General features: G+C 40.9%; 1 protein-coding gene across 1 annotated transcript in view; it reads right to left on the reverse strand.

The window, feature by feature from the left end:
- Positions 1-932: 932 nt before the first annotated feature.
- DEPTOR (DEP domain containing MTOR interacting protein) overlaps positions 933-20,366 on the reverse strand; it is a 190,956-nt gene continuing 171,522 nt past the window's right edge. Inside the window, exon 9 of the mRNA XM_056111533.1 lies at positions 933-2,267. Within this exon, the coding sequence (XP_055967508.1) occupies positions 2,139-2,267 (129 nt within the window). The 3' untranslated portion in view covers positions 933-2,138. The remainder of the gene's footprint in view (positions 2,268-20,366) is intronic.

Raw genomic sequence — 20,366 nt, forward strand, 5'->3', positions numbered from 1 at the left:
GTCCTCCCATTGTTCATCGATTTTGCTCAAGCGGGCCCAGTAACGTCTCCATTGTGAGACTTGTTCCTGTGCTTTGACATATCGAATATGCCATGAGTAGCTTTCCAGGCTTTGCTCTGCAGATGAGATACTCTCGGTAGCTTGCTGAGCTCTCCAAGAGGGCAGAGGAATTGAAACTGGGTCCGCCGGGTAGGCCACATGCAAGGCAAATGCCCTACTGCTGTGTCAGGATGGCTGACTGGTCACATACATATAAAAGCTGAAAGGTTACCTACCTAGCATGTGGCCTTAGTTATGACTTTTTCTAGAAGTCTGAGTCCTCAGTTACAAAATAGGGGCAATGACCATATTGACCTTACAGGTGATAAGGATAGGGGATACACAGCTTTAGCATAGTATCTATGCTGCAAAGGGTACAGAATAAGCCCTTGAGGGAAATTTCCTAAATGGGAAAAGACTGAGGTGAAGTGGCAGGCAGAGGGAAGGCTAAAAGAGGCTTCAACATGAAATAGACCCATGTTTTCATTTAGGTCTGCTCATGGGGTAGTTCTGTCAGTGGTCTGAATTAGAGACTGTTTGAACTTGCTCAAACTTAAGTTTCCACATCTGAAAAATGAGTTGACGATCCTTCCTTTGCAGGACTGTGTGACAAATTACAGGTCACATATGCTAATTGTCACAGCACAGAACCTGATCTACAGTAAAATTTGCATGCATACAACTTACACAAGGAGTTGATGATATTTCTCAAAAGAGAGCAATGGTGTTAAAGTGAGACACTTTCTATTACTTCAACATCCTATCCATCTAAATCTACACATCAGAAAAGCTGAATCACCAGGCACAGAGAAATACAAGTATGCAACATATTTAGCATAGTGTATCCATCCCATCCATATCAACTCATTAGAGAATTTATCATGAAACATGACTGAGGTACAGCATTCATCTTTTATTTTGTTAACACATAATAAGAAACTATAGTTCAGAATGCATTATATTATTTTACGAAGAAACTAGCACCCCCTAACTCCCTAATTTGGCACTTTGAAGAATTTCCTCTATACAATAAACCCCAAATGCATTCTTCTCCAGACCAAAAAGAAAAGTGCATATATACAATGAATAGAAAAAAATTACAATGATTTGGAAGACAGTGATTTGGGAGGGGGTGGAAATAGTTCCATCAATTAGGCAGCCTGTCATGTCTTCAGAATATGTTACACCAGAAAGTTAACAAAAGTTCAGGCCAGTAAGGCAATTTAGAGTTTCAAGTCTTATCACACAGGTCAAGTCCTAGAATACTCCCTTTCGAAGTGAAATTTCTTTAGAAAGATTTACTTTTATTATCTGTCTATATACAAACTTCTATGTTTTGACATTCAGCATATTCAGGATGAATCCTACAAAGCTTCTACAGATGATTCACAGGACAAAATGATTTCAGTTTAGAAAAAGAAATCAGAACAATTTTACTTAATATCTCCTTAACTCCTGTCTCCATCCATATCATCACAAAGTTTTGTTTTTGTTTCTTAAACTAATGCTATAATCAAGAACATATGTCAAAAGTTGATACTAAAGGTGGGAATTAAGGAGAAAAATCACTTTTGGTGACTCTTAAGGATTTAAATGTTTGAGAGCTATGCCCTAAATGCCAGTAAACAAGCTTTTAGCAATTGTTTTAAATTGAGGTGACTTTCAACTCAAAGTCTATAAAAACAGCAACTACAACAATAACAACTCTATGGATTCCTGTGGAGGTTTGAGCATGTTGCTGCTTTGGCAAGATAAACACTTCAACAACTCTTTACAAACTAAGATTTATAAAAGAGAAACACTAGATTAGAACTACAACTAGAAATCAAGTAAGGTAGTTCTACCACATAAGAAACTGCTATTTCTCAATTTTCTTTTCTACAGGGAGATAAGTCATGTTTTTCCTTTTTAAAAAGATGTATCACCCACATTCAAACCATGTATGAAACATGAAATAAGACGTGTGTGTGTGTGTGTGTGTGTGTTTGTGTGTGGAGAAACTATTTCTATGTTGTCCAAAGAAACACCCATTCACATGGAAGTCATCGTTGCATTGCTTTGTGCTGTCTGGCCACGTCAAGGGTCAAGAGGGTCCCTCCTCAGCATTCCAACTCTTCCATCACTTCCATGACAATTGTCCGGGGCCCCGTCAGGATCAGATTGCTCACAGTCCGGTAGTCAACATGCAGCACATTGAGGCCATTTACAGAGACCACAAACTGGCAGACCTAGAGAAAAGACACAGGAAACACAGCACTGAGAGCCTTGCCTCTTCATAGACATGATAGAAAAACACTCTAAACCTCCAACAGGTCATGCCATGCTTCAAAGGTCCGACTGTGCCCAGGCAACTCAACAATTTCCAAGAAATGACACTTGGCTGCTGGGAGTCTCACTCATGGGAAAGCAACTTTCACATTTTACAAAATTAAATTTTAATCCAAACTCAGCAACTGATTGGCTTCAGTTACATAACTGAATTTACAGGTTTTATTTCTCTCAACTCTGTAATAAGGATGACAAGTATAAATAAAATGATAGATGAGGCAAAGTATATAAAGCTTCTGTTATTGGTCTCTGAACCTATGGGGTATTCAACACACTTTCACAGTTGGCAGTTGCTATTATTCATTCAAACTCAGTGCATGGAGAGACCATGTGGTCTAGTATTCCCAGAATTATCCTTTTAATATAATGTCACTGAATAATGATTAATAATGTCTCCTTTCACTTGACAAGGGGTCCCCGTTGAGATGATAAATTCCACACCTTTTCCTATTTCCCTTACTTATGAAAATGAATGTGGTCAGTAAAGGTCTGCTTTTATACCCTGGATTAATTAACCATGGTAGAGAGACGTCTTCAATACAATAAAGACATCATATCTGGAGGATGAGTTGGATCCTCCAGGTATGTCACAGTGAACTGGTAATGATCCACAGCTACTGCCCAAGTAGAGATAGTTCATTTAAGATTTGGTGACTATATAAAGATTCTAGCTACTTTCCAATTAGCTAAAACAAGTTAACAGATGGTATGTTCGTTGTGAGCTTAACTAGGCTGACATTTGACACAAGTGATTTCTGTCACACCAACAGAAAACAGGAGACACACTGATCTCTAACTGTGTATCTAATTAGTAAAATACACTCAAACATAATATAAGTAGCAAACAGTGAGTACCAAGGATAAGTGAATAATCAATCAACAGTACATCAATCAATCAGTAATAAAAAATCAAATACTAAAGATGTTTAATACTTAATTACCAGAACCTGCAAATAATGTTCATTTACATGACAGTGGTGATTAATGTCAAAGATGGAACTGCATTGTTAATCAGCTCATTTTAATACAAAAGTTATCCTATGTTATGCATGTGGGCCCAATGTAAGCAAAAGGGCTTATATCAGAGGGAGATAAGAAAATTGATGGCAGTTGTTGAGAGGTTCCAATATTTTTTGAAAAGGTGTGAGGGCTAGAAAAAGACTCAGAGGGCAGGAGCACATGTTTTACATGTGGCTGGCCCTGGTGCCATCCTTTGGCCCTGTGTGGTCTCTGCCAGCACTTCTGGCAGAAACTGTTAAGCAAAGAGGTGGGAGTAGCACTAGGGTGCTATCAGGAGTGCCCTCCATGACTTAAAAAATTTTTTTTGTTGTCCAGTCAACTGTTCCTGGACATTTGAATTTGCTGCTACATGGAGGGATCTGGAGAGTTTCATCTTGAGTAAAATCAGAGGGGAAGAACAGACTCAGAATAATCTTGCTCCTTTGTGGGATATGAAGAACTTCACAGGGGAATATCAAATGCCCAAAGGCAATAGAAAGAAGAGCAGGAGAACTGGGCTTTGGAAGGAAGCTTGGCAGATAGGACTGAGGAGGATAAGCTAGGGGACAGATAATAAAGTATACAATACTAGGATAATCACAGAGGGGATATGCCTGCCACAGAGGAAGGGTGTTGGAATATTTTATGCCTGACACTCTCATAAATATCTTTATAACTTTTTAATTCATGGTGAGTTAAAAAACAGTTTGTTTTTTATAATTGTGTATGTGTGGGGGCACACCTGGCAGTGTCGATGTGCTCACAGATCACTCTTGGCAGGGTCTAGGGAAGTATATGGAGTGCCCAGGATTGAATCTAGGTTGGCTATGTGCAAGGTAAGCAAACTACCTGTGGTGCTATTGCTCCATAAAGCTAATTTTTAAAAAACTAAAACTTAAAAAATAGTATAAGGGGCTGGAATGATAGCACAGTGGGTAGGGCATTTGCCTTGTACACAACTGACCCGGATTCGATTCCCAACATCCCATATGGTCCCCCGAACACTGCCAGGAGTAATTCCTGAGTTCATGAGCCAGGAGTAACCCCTGTGCATTGCCAGTGTGACCCAAAAAAGCAAAAAGTAAATAAATAAAATGATATAAGAAGGGGCCAGGAATCAAGCAATGATTCTCTTCAGAATCTGCAAACCTACCAAAGGAATGCGATTTCCAATAATACCTTTATTACAGATTTCTGACTACAGAACTGTCAGAGATTTCATTTACATGGCCTTAATTAATTAGTGTTTAACTAGTACAGACACTAAGTTTGTGTTAATGCTTTTACAGAAGCCACAGGAAGACTATAAAGTGTCCAGTAAACATCAATTATTGAATGAATTGAATAAACATGCATTAAGCACAAAGCACAAAGCACAATTAGGATCGAACATGAGTTTCTGTCCTTGTTCATACAGCAAATATAAGAAAATAATTAGGAAAGAAAGAAGAAATGCAAAAAATAAAAAATAAATTTTCTGGGGTCTCAGTGTGATGGTGTAACATGATTTCCTTGTGGAAAGCCTGTGTTTAATCTCAGAACCACATTTCCCCAAGAAAAGTTCTTGGAAAACTCCCTGAGCACTCTCAATTATAACCCAAAAACCAGAAAATGAAAATTTGAGAAAAAAGAGAAAATTCAAATAAAAAGGAAAGAAGGCAGAGGGGATAGGAAAAGGGGAAAGGAAATTGAGAGCAAGACTGGCTGACACTAGTTAATTTCATGATGTTGACCATATCTGTTTCTAAATATGATGCCTGAATAATGAATGTACATACCAGCACCTACTTATTAATTTTATGTCAATAACTCAACTAAAACCCTCATTTTCCCTGACCATGTATATAAACTCACATACTGTATGAAAGTAATAAGAATGCCAAAAAATATAACTATTTTAAACAAAATATATTATAAAACAGGCAAAATAAAGCATATCAAATAAGCACTATTTTCTAAAAATACCCATGTCTATTTCTTAGCCAAACCAAAATGGGAGTGTCTTAAAAAGGATAGCTATTTATCTGTGTTAAAAAATGTATAACTTGAAATCCAGTAACAGGGATTTAAGTCCAAGGTCCGTTTCCTGAATGATCTTAAGTCACTTATTTTCCTTTCCACCTTAGTGTTTTATAGCCCTGTTACAAAACAAGATTTAGGTAAAAATTCTTATCCTCAGGACAGGAGACGTGGTATAGCAAGTAGGGTACTTGCCTTGCACCCAGCTGAGCCAAGTTCCATCCCTGGCATCCCCTATGGTGCCTCAAGCATCTCCAGGAATAATTCCCGAGTGCAGAGTCAGGAGTAAGTCCTGATCATTGCTGGGTGTGTTCCCCACCTCAAAAGAGAAAATCCCTTATCCTCACAAATTACACTGTGAATTTAAAACCTCTCTGCAAATATCAAGCTCGACACCAATGCTGCTTTCTTTGAACTTCCATTCCTTTAAAAACACCCACTTCCTTTATGGTCACATACAAAACAAATGGGAAAGCTGACATGGCGAAAGAGTGACTATTTATGCAACAAGCACTCACTGTGGTCATTAACCTTAGTGTATTTTCCACTCCCTAGTTACCATTTCTACAGCATATTTCTACAAGAGAAGGCTATGCAATTACTGTTTTTTTTTCCTATTCCATTTCCATAAATCTCCCCTCGCAGATATTATGCACAAAAATTAGCAGTTATAAACCATAGCTGAAGTCACAGGACACACCAGCAGGTTATAACCCATACTGAGGTATGCCCCAGTAATCTGCAGGACCAATGAGCTCATTTCATGAAGACTTTAGCCCAAGCCTTGTTTTTTTTCTGCTCCAGCCCACTCATAATCTAAAGAATGAGAAGCATTTCACTTTGCTCTTGATTTAGAGTTAGACTTTAGACCCTCTTCCCCACAGCTTTGTGTGTGTGTGTGTGTGTGTGTGTGTGTGTGTGTGTGTGTGTGTTGTCAAATGAGAAGGAAGAAGTTGCTAGACGCTCTCAGCTAACTCTTCACAGATTCCCAAGATGAGAAATTTCTCTGGATCAACCAGGGATCATCTTCAACCTTGGTCTCAACAGTATGTTTCATGTCTTTCACTCTTTGTTTTAGTTGACCACTGCAAACTGGGGAACTTTCACATAAAAACCCATACTGGGGACTCTGCATGATGTGAAGACAAAGTAGCAGCAGGTCTGGATCTGCACTGGGCAATGGCAGTGTTGGTGATACCCCTTCTAGATGGTCCTCCCCACTTCCTAGTCTCTGACATGCATTTGAGTTTGTGCTCTCTGATCTGGGGCCATTAGATGGAAGAACATTGAAGAGACAGGCTTCGGTATTTCAAGATCTAAAGAACTCGATATCTAATAAGCGATGAAAGGAAAAATATATTTTGTTACAGTTGTACCATGAAATCTTATTCAGCAATAAAGATAAATAATGATGTATGTTCCCTGGATAACCCTTGAAGAAACATTATTCCCATAGCAATAGACCATGCATTGTGTGAGTCTATTTAAATAAAATATCCAGGATGGATAATGGCCAGTCCGAGAAAGTAGGTTAGATAGGTTAGTGGTACAAGAGGGCCGAAGGGGACAGTGAGTGAATAATGAAATTGACAGCTAACGAGTAGAAGGTTACTTTAGGGATGATGAAAAATGTCTTTCTTTTCTTCTTGGGAGGGGGTATACCCAACTGTGATTAAGGCTTACACTTGACGCTGAGCCCAGGACTCATTCCTGGTGGTGCTCAAGGGACTATATGGGGTGCTGGGGACTCAACCCGAGTCAGCTGTTTGCAAGGTAAGCTGTACTAGGTCTCTGCCCTCTGAATATTTTCCTAAAGTGCTTGTGGTCATAGTTGTACAACTCTGAACATATTAAAATGCATTCAATTGCATTTTATATTTTGTAGGAGCAAATGGAATGGAATATAAGTCTTCATAAAGCTGTTACTAAACTGTCACTGTCACTGTCCTCCTGTTGTTCATCAATTTGCTCGAGCGGGCCCAGTAATGTCTCCATTGGAGACTTTGTTGTTACTGTGTTTGGCATATCAAACACATCACGGGTAGCTTGCCAAGCTCTGCCATGTGGGCGAGATACTCTCGGTAGCTTGCCGGGCTCTCCAAGAGGGGCGGAGGAATCGAACTTGGGTTGACCATGTTGGCTATATGCAAGGCAAATGCCCTACTGCTGTGCTATCGCTCCAGCCCCTGTTACTAAACAACACTTAATCACTTAATCACTTAACTTCCCGTTAGTCGTCGATTTGCTCGAGCGGGCGCCAGTAACGTCTCCATTTGTCCCTGTCGCGTGCTAGTGTAGCCCAATGGCATCGGTTCGCTCCGGGAACATGAAGGGCCTCAAACCAATCGTTCATGATCTTGACGAAGAAGTATGACCATCTGGTAGGTGGGCGGCCACGCGGTCTCTTGACATCCCGTGGAATCCAATCAGTAACAGCTCTAGTCCAACGGTCGTCTTTAAATCTCATTACATGACCAGCCCATCTGATTTTCGACACCTTGGCAAATGAGACAGCGTCCCTGATCCTTGATCGTCGATGGATGTCAGAACTCCGGATTCGTTCTCTCATTTGAGTGAAACGTGATATTCCAAGCATAGCTCTTTCTATTCTTCTTTGGGAGACCTGAATGGCGTTCTCATCTTGTTTGCGTAGGGCCCAGGTCTCTGAGGCATATGTTAATGCAGGAAGAACAGTGGAATCAAAGAGATGTGCCCGGAGCCGGAGGTTCTTCGTCCTCTTAGCTATTTCTTCGACGTTCTGGAAGGCGTTCCAAGCCACTCTCTTCCTCCTGCACAGCTCGGGTGCCAGGTCATTTGTCATGTTGACCTCTCGACCTAGGTAGACATAGCTGTTGCATTCGGAGATGGTCATTCCATTGAGAGCGAATGGGGCGTCAGGAACAAGGCTGTTTCTCATAAACATTGTCTTCGTAAGATTCAGCTGTAGTCCTACCTTTCCACAGTCACGGTCAAAGTCGGCCAGCATTTGTGCCGCTTGGCTGATGTTTGGTGTTATTAAAACAATGTCATCAGCAAAGCGGAGGTGGTGTAACTGCCGACCATCTATCTTCACTCCCATTCCTTCCCATTCCAGTCGTCGCATGATGTTCTCGAGGGTGGCACTGAAGAGTTTCGGTGAAATGGTATCACCCTGCTGCACCCCTCTCTTGACATCAACGATCACTTCTTTGTAGAATGTGTGAGATCCTGGTAGTGAATCCGCAATAGAGCTCACGGAGGATCCTGATGTATTGGGCTTGAATGCCCTGATTGGCTAGGGCTTCAATGACCGCTTCCATCTCAACAGAATCAAAGGCCTTCTTTAAATCAATGAACTAAACAACAATAACAACAAAAAGAACTGCAGAGAAGAGGGCCCCAATGCCATCAGTGTATATAGATCATAGGGACCAGATTGATTCACTCTTGGTGTCTTGTGAACCTCTTGATTGTGTGGACTCCTGGAGTCCATAGAACCTCTTAAGGGATATGTCCCTTAAGGCTTGGGAGGATGTGCAGAATGACCTCTACCCAGAACCCACACCCAGGGGCATCCCAGCTAGGGAAGGAGAAACCAGCAGGACCAGCTGGATAAGAACCAGCAATAAGCAATTCGAATCAATGTAATGCTAGACACTGCCTAAGTCCTCAAATGCAGCAGCTGGTGTGCAATCCCAACAAGAAAGTGCATGAACAAGGACCACAAACCAATCTTTGGCTGGACTGGCCATCCACCTGGGACCGATGACCCAAGTGGAATTTAATTTTAGAAAAATGCAGCACCCAAACCCCACTAGGAGTGATCTCTGAGCAGAGAGCCAGAAGTAAGCCCTGAGCACAAAAGAAGAGGACCAAAGGTTGACACTGATTTATTTTTTAATAAAACAAGGCAGATTCAAGACTATCCTAAATAATCTCACTCCCTGCTCTTCACATCCTCTTCAGAGTAGCAGAGGGCAAGAGTGGGCTGAAAGCAAATGCATCTTGAATTCCCTCTGCTACCCTCTGATATAGTTCCTCTGAGAATAGAGAAATCACATGAAGAACCTATGCCATTGGCGATGAAGAAAAAGTCTTATACTAACTAGTGCATGAAGAATTCAGGCAGAATTTATTTTTTAAACTACTGAGTCTTTGCTTTCATAAAGCTTTCATAAAGCTAAGCATTTTTTTAGAGTTGGGAGAATATCACAAGCCAGCTTCTTTTCAAAGCAGTAGGCAACACCTCAAATCCAGTCATTTATTTATAACCCATTATTTTCCAAGGCTAATGCAGGTACTTTACACATTTTATCAAAATTAATTTATCTATCATCCTTGCCAGCTACCCGTGTTGTATTCGATATGCCAAACACAGTAACAAGTCTCACAATGTTACTGGGCTTGCTCGAGCAAATCGATGAACAACGGGAGGACAGTGAGCGTGACTTGGTTATATCTGTTGGATTTGGTGCAACCAATTGTCAGGTTTTCCAAATCTTGGAAATTTAATATCCATTGCAGGTATGACAACCCCACTCTTGCCTCCTCCCTGAGCTCTGGTAATGTCAGACAATGCTAATCAACGCACTCTACTCTATCCACAGGGTCATCTACTTCAAGCTTGGCCAATAAGATTTTCTTTACTGGACCCCTGAATCTGGAACCGAGTAAACAGAAGAGAAAATTCATTTGTTCTAGTAATTAGATCCCCAAACCTTCCTCAGTTCCTAACCTTTATCAAGTCTGCCTCTCTGGACTTGTCTTTGTCTCTCTTACATTCTTGACATCCTTCCAATCAATTTCTTTTTTTCTTAAGATAGCTTTTTTCTGCCACTGGCAATTCATGACCCCCCAATATAATCCTTAGGTACAAATCTCATCTTGGAGAATTTAGGTTTTATTTGAGGTCATACAACTAAGAGGAAAGACTGGAATTTGAACTCCAACTCCTACATAAGTATAGATTTATCAAGTACTCTCTCCATACATAATCAAGTTCTGAGGAATGCAAAGCATTGTGCAAGACAAACATCTTTTTCTTTGCTTTTACTGTTAAATAACCTAGGTCTACTCAAGTAACTAGCTTATGAGGCTGCTTTTTAGATTTTCCCAGCCTCATCAGAAGAATTTTCCTGAGTTTGGTTGAGGCTCGAGTGAGCACCACCAGGAGTGACCTTGCAATATTTAAGGGTAGATACACCTTGCAAAATGTTTCTGGAAGTAAGGAAGGAAGGAGGGAAGGAGGGAGAGGGAGAGAGAGAGAGACAGAGAGAGAGAGAGGTTTTCCAAACATTTATCAAGCTTATATTCCATATAGTATTTTTAGAGCCTGCCTGTGAAGAAGGACGTCATCACTCCCTAAGTGGTCCTAACAACTGCTGCAGAGCTGACAGTTCCAAGGTCTTGTTACTAAAAATGTGCAAACTGATCTAGACATGCAGGTAAGACTACATCATACATTCAGTTATAATAGACTTTGAATTAGCATCTATGGTACACAGTGTTCTGCAAATCAACGCATATTATAAGTAACCACAGGAAAGCACATGGCCCGGGGGAAGTGATTTCTCTGCTCGGATAAAAGGTGCATGTTCTCTCTCTCTCTCTCTCTCTCTCTCTCTCTCTCTCTCTCTCTCTCGTACACACACACACACACACACATACACACACCGTTAAGAACACCTTCTAAATGGACCTTACTTGAGTGTCTTCATTTTATTTGGGATCAGAAAACTTTGATGCCACCCACCTGAGGTCATGACAATTCAAGAGAAGTGTGGATGCTTTTCTTCTGCTTATGATTTTTAAAAATCTGGTTTTCACAGATTTTAGCATCTTATTCTCATGTCCCCGGATTACTGAAAAGGGGTCAATAATGAGCAGATGCTCTGAACTCATCTCCTACAAGAAGGTGATATTTAAGCTTTATAATGAAGGGAGTTGAAGACATTCTGGTTAATGAGAAGGAAGATAAAATTTTCACAGGTTGCATTAAGCCTAGGGAACTGAGGTCTGAAAAAATAAAAGGTAATGGGAAGAAAATTCTAAAAATAAAAATTCGGGATCAGAGAGATAGGACAGGGTTTAAGACACTTAATTTGCACATAGCCAAGCCTGCTTCTCCCTGGCACTACACATGGTCCCCGAAGTACTATCAGGAGCAACCTCTGAGTAGTTCTTGAGTACTGTCAATTACAATACTCCCCACACCCACAAAACAAATTGTCTGGAAAGAGTTAACAGAAAGAACAAGGGAGGATTCAGTGCATTTAAAGGTGTGATCAGGTTAGGATAAATACCCCATATCAACTCCAGCCTTTATTTTGAGAAGGAGCCAACCCAATTAAAGACTCATGTCTATTTCCTCTCCCTACTCTAGTCCTGGCCTGAGGCACAATAACCCTCCAGACAGTCTGGGTGCCCAAGGGATTGTGCAACTGCACATTTATTCTTGCATGTCTGGAGTTCTACAACAATTATTCAATTGTTTCACCCAAAGTCTCAAGGAGGTTAGGGATAAATACTACACCTATGATGGTCTAAGTACTTTCTCACTGCCATGGAAATTATGTCCCCCAAGACACTTGCACCCTTACATTCATGTAAGGAATTTTTCTTTGCATACTTTCTCATATGAAAGAAGAAGAAAGATTGGAAATAAGGGTATGCCAAACTTTCCCTGAAATTACCAAAAACATTTACCAAAGCAGAAACTAAGGGAAGCAGTATTAAAAAAATAGAAAGAGATAAAATAATCAAGAACAAGCTAAGCCTTGGTTGATTGGGCACTGAAGTCTGCTCCATCAAATGATACAGAAAGCAGAACCATGAGGATAAAAAAACCAAACAACAACAACAACAAAAAAACCCAAAATAAAAACACCTAAATTCCTAAGGAGAACACTCAAAACTATCCTAGAAATCTAGTATTCAGATAAAACTCAAGGGACTCAGGCATTGCTCCTGTCTTTCAGGTGGAGCTTGGGGACTTCTAAGGCTGAGAGGTGATGGTCAGAGGCTGTGCAAAGGTCTAAGGATTGACCCAGGGTCAGCCACATGTAAGGTGACTTTAACCCCTGTACACCTCTCTTGCCTCAAGGTTTCCAGCTGGAGAAAGACTTCAATAGGCTGAACAGATGCTTTGCAATGCAGGAGGCCCAGGATAGATGCCCAGTGCCAGGTCCCCTGAGCACCACCAGGAGTGACTGGTGGTCACTTTGACACAAGCTTTACACTTGTGTCAAAGCTGGGAGTAGCTTCTGAGCACTGCTGGGGTATGACACCCCTGCCCTCTTTAATAACAAACAAACGAAAAGTAACTGGCGTTAAGTTTTTGGAGTTAATAAGCAGTGCAGTCAGGATTCTTACTTATGACTCATCTCCTTGAGCCTTACACAACACTGCCTCTCAAGTAATGACAGTGAGCATCCTCAAAACTGGTACTGGCGCTACAAAAATGAATATCTCAATCTGGTATGTCAGTACTTATCATGATAAATTTCTTGAAAGTGTTGCATTTGTTTTTCCCCTCTACTGTCTTTTAAATTTTTTTTTCTTTTCAGGTCACACCTGGCAATGCTCAGGGGTTGCTTCTGGCTCTGCACTCAGGAATTATTCCTGATGGTGCTCAGGGGGCCATATGGGATGCCAGAGATCAAACACCCTACCCACTGTACTACTGCTCCAGCCCCAGCCCTCTACTTTCCTTGAAATGGAACAGTACCGTCTAGGTCATCATTATCACACCATCGTCATTATCAAAGAAGAAAAGGATATGGAGCACTAAAGTGTTATTTTCATTTTCTGTTAGAATAACTCAAGCTGATCTTTAACTCTAGGCCAGACATGGCAGGGATACATACTATCTTGATCCTCAAATGGAGTTGAAATAACCACCGTATAAGAGAGAAAGGAGTTCCCTCTCACTATACATTTCTTTCCTTGGCTGAAGTGAGGAAAAGATTAATAACAATTGGACGAACATTTTGTTTTATTTTATGTTAGTTTGGGGGATTTTATTTTATGTTGGTCTTGGGGCTTAGCAGTCTCGGAGCATATTTCTGACTCTATACTCAGGGGTAACTCCTGGTGGAGATTCGGGGATCATACGAGGTGCCAGGGAACAAATCCAGGTCTGCAGTGTGTAAGGCAAGTAAGTACCTTATATGCTGTACTATTCTCCAGTCTCCCTAATGAACATTTTAAAGATCCCAGAGAAGAAAATACATAACATGAATAAAGAATGTAGCATAAACCTTATTAACAAGACTGCATGCAATTCAGCCAGCAAACTCCCTCAAACCACACCACTTGTCACAGCAATTGCATTACCTAAGTTGGCATTACCGATTCCACTCACATTCCTTTTTTTGTTGTTGCAATCTTTGCTTCACAATAGAAACAGGACAGCAGAAAATTCAAGGTGCCATCTGCCTGCCGTAGGTGGGTGAGAATGTTGGCATCAGGTGGTCAGTGCAGTCTGAGTGGTTACGAAGCCCGATATGCAACACCCCTCACTTGCCCAAAATTTTGACTCATCCACAGCAAAAAATGGATTTCCTAGTCAGTGTATTTCTAGGGATACTCTCATTCGTCCTTTTTCTGCCTTCCCAATGCAGAGTGATGGAGAAAGGATACATCTGGGAGGTCAGAGTAAGCTCCTGTCTCAGCTCAGCAAACAATGTGCTAAGTTCATTCTGAACACATACTACTTCAATTCTCCAAGTACTAAATCTCTATCTTATAAGTTGCCTGAAAAACATTGCATTGATTGGGAACTTTAAATTGCTGCTTAGTTCTAACATTCAAAGAAAAAAAAATTCTATTAACTAGTGACTGAACAATATATTTACAAGTTTAATTTACTTATTACTTACATTCCAAGAACTTGGATAAAAGTTTGCTTTGATTAAATTTGCAAAGAAGTCATTATTTTTAGATTAATATAAACTACAGTGTAGAACGGTATGAACAAAAGAATGTAAAGTTTCTTATGAACTCATGTGTTTAAGATCTGTGAACAACAAATGTCTGAAAGATGTACTGTAAAGCTGTATTCCATTTAGGCAATATAATATTGGTGCAAGTCAGTGTAGTAGCATTTACAATTCATAAAGTGACCTCAACAGATGATTTAAGACAGAGGTAGCAACACAGAAGGGACGGCAATAATGCCCAAAAGTAGAGAGAAAGAAGGAAATTGTCTGCCATAGAGGCAGGGGGAGGAAGGGTGGGGGTGGGGTGGGAGGGATACTTGGGACATTGGTGGTGGAAATGTACACTGGTGGAGGGATGGGTTGTTTGATCATTGTATGACTGAAACTCAAACATGAAAGCTTTGCAACTATGGTTCAATAAAAAAAAGCGTAATAGTAATAAAAAAAAAGAAGAGAGGACAATTTTTATATGATAAGGCACCAGGAAGACAAATAAATTGGATTTATGTATATTAAATACTCATTTGAAATGCATATATGATTGTAAATATAACATCCTGTGTATGTATCTGTCTATAATATATGTAAGTAGACTATTCAATAGTAATACTTGGAGACTATTCTCCTTCACTTTTAACCAAGAAGTGTCAGAGATGTGGTAGCTCAATCAGTAGAGTACAGGCCTGGAGGCCCTGCAGTGGATTCCCCTATAATGGCAACAGTATGATTAAGTAACATAAACTTCAAAAGTATTCCTAAAAGGTGATTCACAGTAGTTTAGATGGTATTGTCTGAAGAAGTGCGCGTTTGTGCATTTATGTAATTAGTGAATTTTCTACCTAGTGCAATAAAATTAATGCTCATTCTCATCTTTAAAATGTTCTTATTATAGACTAGGCCAGTTACAAATTCTCAGAGCTAAACTTTATCCATTTGTAAAATGGAGACAAAGTTTATTTATGAGGATCAAATATGCTTAAGAATTAAGACCAGTATTTAGTACCATGAATAAGATATAAGTAATGATGTTCCTTTCTCTCTCTCTCTTTTTTTTCTTTTTTGCTTTTTGGGTTACACCCAGTGATGCACAGGGGTTACTCCTGACTCTGACTCTGCACTCAGGAATTACTCCTGGAGGTGCTCAAGGAACCATGTGGGATGCTGGGAATCGAACCTGGGTCAGCCTCATGCAAGACAAACACCCTACCCACTGTGCTATTGCTCCAGCCCCATCCTTTCTCCCTCTTTACACCATCTCTTCCCTTCAAATTGCCTACTGACTGCAAGTTGCTCAAAGGGAGACAACTCATTGCATGGGTCCATACCCAAGAGAACCAGTTTGGGTTTCTATTATTCCAGAAATGGAAACAGATGTCAGGCTAAGTTGCTCACTCAGATCAAAAATGAAGGTGAAAAGCAACAGAAGATGGTAAGAGGAACTTTGTCATCCAAGAGAATCTAACCAGGGGTAGAAAATCCAGACGACACTGTAATCAAACAGCATGATTTACAAGTAAACAATAGCAGAATTTGGTTAAGGAATCTCTAGTCCAGTCCATATGTGATTCACTCAAAGTTAATTCCAGTGAAGCAGGCAATGCCATTAATTCATGGAAACAGGATCTATGAATGGGTTCTTCATAAAAATATAGGATAGACTACGAGGAGCTAGCTCTGTGGTAGAGTAATTACTCTGCATATGGGTTTGATCCCTATCACTGATAAGACAAATATATATAATTATATATGTATAACATATATATGTATAACATACCTGTCATATATATACAGAGGTATACATAAGCACATATATAAACTTATACGTGTATAACTCATACCTCTGTCATATATGTCAAGATTTATTAAAGTAAATCTATAAGTAAAAGTTCTTTGCATTTAGATGGAAGCTTATGTTTACAAAATTGTTCACATTCAGCAAGAATATACTACTTAAGAGTTTTGCATACTGCTATAATAAAAGGTTGTGTGGCTGTGTTTAGGGCATTCTGTCATTGTCACTGTCGTCCCATTGTTCATTGATTTGCTCGAGTGGGCCCAGTAACGTCACCATTGTAAGACTTGTTGTTACTGTGTTTGGCATATTGGATACGTCTCGGGTAGTTTGCCAGGCTTTGCTGTATGAGCGAGATATTCTCGGTAGCTTGCCAGGCTCTGGAGAGGGGGTTAGGGCATAACAATCCTAACAGGAGAACCCTGCTATCGGGGGCGGGGGATAAGTGGGGTAGAAATAAAAAGCAAATATGCAGCTGTATGTTCAGCCCCATAAATCTCTCCACCAAATATGCAACTGGCTGGTGAGCAACTCGTGTGGGAGGAGGCAGAGATTCAGTTCTTGGACAAACACAGGATTCTCTCCCCAGAGAATGAGTCCTCCTCTAAGCTCAATGCTTTTGAAACATGTTATATGGCTCTGTGGTGTCCCCAAAGAACAGACAAAACAATTAGCCTTGAAGGAAAGCCAACCATATGGAAGAAGGACGTTCTTTCACAATAAAACCACCACAACAAGTAATCTTGAAAAATATGTTTTAAATTGAGAAATTTGAACTACCAAATTTTAAGCAGAATCTATCCTCTTCTGGCTAAAATTCAAACAAAGTTCTGTTTCAGACTTGGACTTGTCCATAGTCCACTTTCCTCACCTGGGTGGGTCCATCAAAAAAGGGTTGTGGTGCATTTAAAGGAGGGGGAGATCTGAGGAACCCTGACTCAGTAGGCCTGCTTTGCTGGCGATTTGCTTTAGAGATAGAGATGGGCTGAACAGAAGATGCTGGCTCTTCCCATTCCTTACAGGGAGCTTGTGCCTTGGCCATGACTTACGTGACTTTTGCAACTACATGAGCCAAGGACAGATACTCCCCGGCTGCCTGTCTTCCAAGGTTGCAAGATGAGCTTGTGCACTGAACAGAAGCAACAAATGCCTACTCTAACCCGGAGTCTCACGCTTCTCTCTCCTTCCAGAGGAACTGACACCAGAGCCTTCTATCAGAGGATATGCAAATCTGGCCACCCACCCCCACAGTACAAAGTTGGCTAACGCTGTGGACACAGGAAGTTCTTAGAATTCCCCTAACTGAGAATTGGGGCTTCCAGAAGTAGGAGATGTATTCTTACAACACATATGAACTCGTACAAGAGCTTCCAACTTAAGGGGAAGGAGGTTTCAGAAGGTCAGACTTCCGCCCTGACCCCGAATTCCTTCCTCTGCAGAACCTTTGACCCAATTAGCTGTTTTCCCTTAGAATGCTTATAAGTAGCCACATAACACCCAAAAATTCTCATGCATTTTTAGATCATGCTAAAAGGCAAAATTAATATGCCAAAGTTTTTAGCTTTTCCTTTGGGTTTTGGGGCCACACCCAGAGATGCTCAGGACTTACTTCTGGCTCTGCACTCAGGAATTACTTCTGGAAGTGCTCAGGGGACCATATGGGATGCCAGGGATCAACCCAAGTTGGCTGTATGCAAGGGAAATGCCTTACCTGCTGGCCTCTATATCAAAAGTTTTTTTAATTTTTAAAGTAAAAACAGATTTTATTTGGAAGCTTTTAGTTTTCAGAGTTTTTTTTTAAATGGAGGTACACCCCAAAATACTGCGATATGGGTGAGGTGGGGTATGGCTCCCAGCAGAGTTTGGTCAAGTGCAGGCCAGTGATTCTGGGGCTATCAAGAGGCCGTATCTAGTGGCAAGCATATCTGGGCTTGCAGGGAACACCCCCATTGTATTCAGGAGGCCATATGATATACAAGGAGTCAAACTCAGAGCCTTGCACAAGCTAGGCATGTGCTCAAATACTTGTGATATTTCCCTGGTCGCTATACAATGATTTTAGAAGATTGATATCTAAATGTGACAGGAGTATAAATTAGGGTTAGTCATTAGGCAGATAATTGCATCATAATTTTGTGCAAATATAATGTATTCTTCATGTATTAGTATTTCCTTCTTCGGGAGCAACTTGTAGTATATTTGTGATATTATTTAACCTGTAAAAAAGGATGAAGGATTCATTGTTCTTATGCTGCTTCCAAGATGGTGTTGCTCTTATGGAACTAAACGCAAAAAGTGTGCTTTGTGGAGAAGCACAGGCTATTGCTATTTGGTGGTGTTCTGCTAGGAAAAGTAGAAGGATAATAAATAGGTCCATGTAAGGAGTACCCTCTTTCTGTGGGTGCAATCTCAGAGACTTTGTACATTCTTTGCTAAAGCTAACGGGAGCAGAATGCTCTGAGGAGAGGAGAAGTCATTCAAGTCTGCTCCAGACCCCTTCTAGATTCCTCTAGTCCCTGGAGGATTATAAGGACTGAGCAATCAGTCATCAGATAAAGCTGCAAGTCACTGAGATACAGAATTCCAGGCCCAGAGCCCCTTGGAGGAGAAGCATCACTACTGTAACAAAGGCCACATGAAGAATACCACAATTACAAATATCAATAGCTCCTAACTCTCCCCTTGGCAACCACTCTAGGTGGGGACAGTTTGGGAAAACTTCATAGAACTAACGTGGCAGAGGAAAAGGGGCCTCTTTGGCCATTATCTGCCTGAGGTGTGGATTTCCTTTCTTTAGGGTACATTTCCCTATTCTGGGATGGCCTACACGTCCCTGGTTGGAATATGTATTTTCTTTTTCCACTCTGAAGAAGTTCGAGTTCCATCCTGCACGTGTCAACTCTTTCCCTCCCTGATTTCCCAAATAAACTTGTTTTATTTTAAAAATAAAAAGTATTCGTACTAAAGCATCAAGAAAATTCCATACTGACTTAGTTAACCAGAGATTCCGAGTCCTTTCTCCATACTGACTCAGTTCACTGAAGATTCCAGATCCTTCTACCTCCTAAGGTTAACCATAATCAGTGGGACCAGACCTCACACCATCTAGGTCAGAATATTTTTTTTTCTTTTTTGGGTCACACCTAGCTGATGCTCAGGGGTTACTCCTGGCTGTGCACTCAGGAATCACTCCTGGAAGTGCTTGGGGGACCATATGGGATGCTGGGAATCGAACCTGGGTAGGCCGCATGCAAGGCAAACACCCTATCTGCTGTGCTATTGCCCCAGCCCCTTGGTCAGATTATTTTAAAGACAGTAATCCCAGATATCTGTAGGGATTTAAAGATGGGGTTCCCTTCAACTTCTCCACTCCTAGAGAAATGTCTATCCACAGAGCTAATAGTAGGTTTTGCCAAGGTTTACCAGTTGAACGAACTGAGATCCAAAAAACTAAAGTTGTTTTGATAGATTTGAAGAGCATGATAGTATGATGGAAAGACTCGGGGACTCTGGAGCATACAGATCTAGTGGACTTGGTGCTGCTATTTTAATTGTACAACTAGGACCACAGACCCAGACTTCCTTAGCCTGTAAAACGTACAGGCTGGAATGAGAACACGTCTGGTAGGGCACTTGTCACACATAATTGGATCAGTTGTGGCCCCATGAGCCTCTGAAAAGACAGTTCCAGGGCCTTTCAGGGAAGAAGATGACCTTTTCTTACTATAAAACTGAGATGATCAAATGGCCCATGTGGAAGGAATGAAGAGGTGTCATAGAAGTGACACAAGGAAAGTGCTAGAGGTCTTGCACATTTGGGTAGTGGAGGGAGGCGCGGGGAAGAGAAAGTAATAACTGTACATCAGGACCAGACACATTAACATTACTCTAAAAATATTATCTAAACTCTAGCAATCTTTATTTTCCCTCATATTTTTAAGTAGAGAGATTACCTAGATTTAGGGATATCTCTGAAATAAGCTTTTTATCTGAGAAACTTCTTTTTTATTTGGTGGTGGTTGCGGGGGGGGGGTTCAGTTTAGGGCCATTCTCAGCAGTGCTTGGTCACTGCCTCTGGTTCAGTGTTGGGGTCCCTACAGTGACGCTCCCAGGACCATGGAGAGCTAAGATGGCACCTGGGGCTCCCTCATGCAAAGCATGAGCACCAGCCCTTATGTGACATCTCCCTGGCTTAGTCCTAAGGCCTGTATCCAGAGGTAAGCCTGCATCAGATAAAGTCATCCCCAGCCCCAGAGCCACTTAGTAAAATC

The sequence above is a fragment of the Sorex fumeus genome, unplaced genomic scaffold (assembly GCF_029834395.1).
Source record: "Sorex fumeus unplaced genomic scaffold, SorFum_2.1 ptg000002l, whole genome shotgun sequence".
Taxonomy (NCBI): Eukaryota; Metazoa; Chordata; class Mammalia; order Eulipotyphla; family Soricidae; genus Sorex; species Sorex fumeus.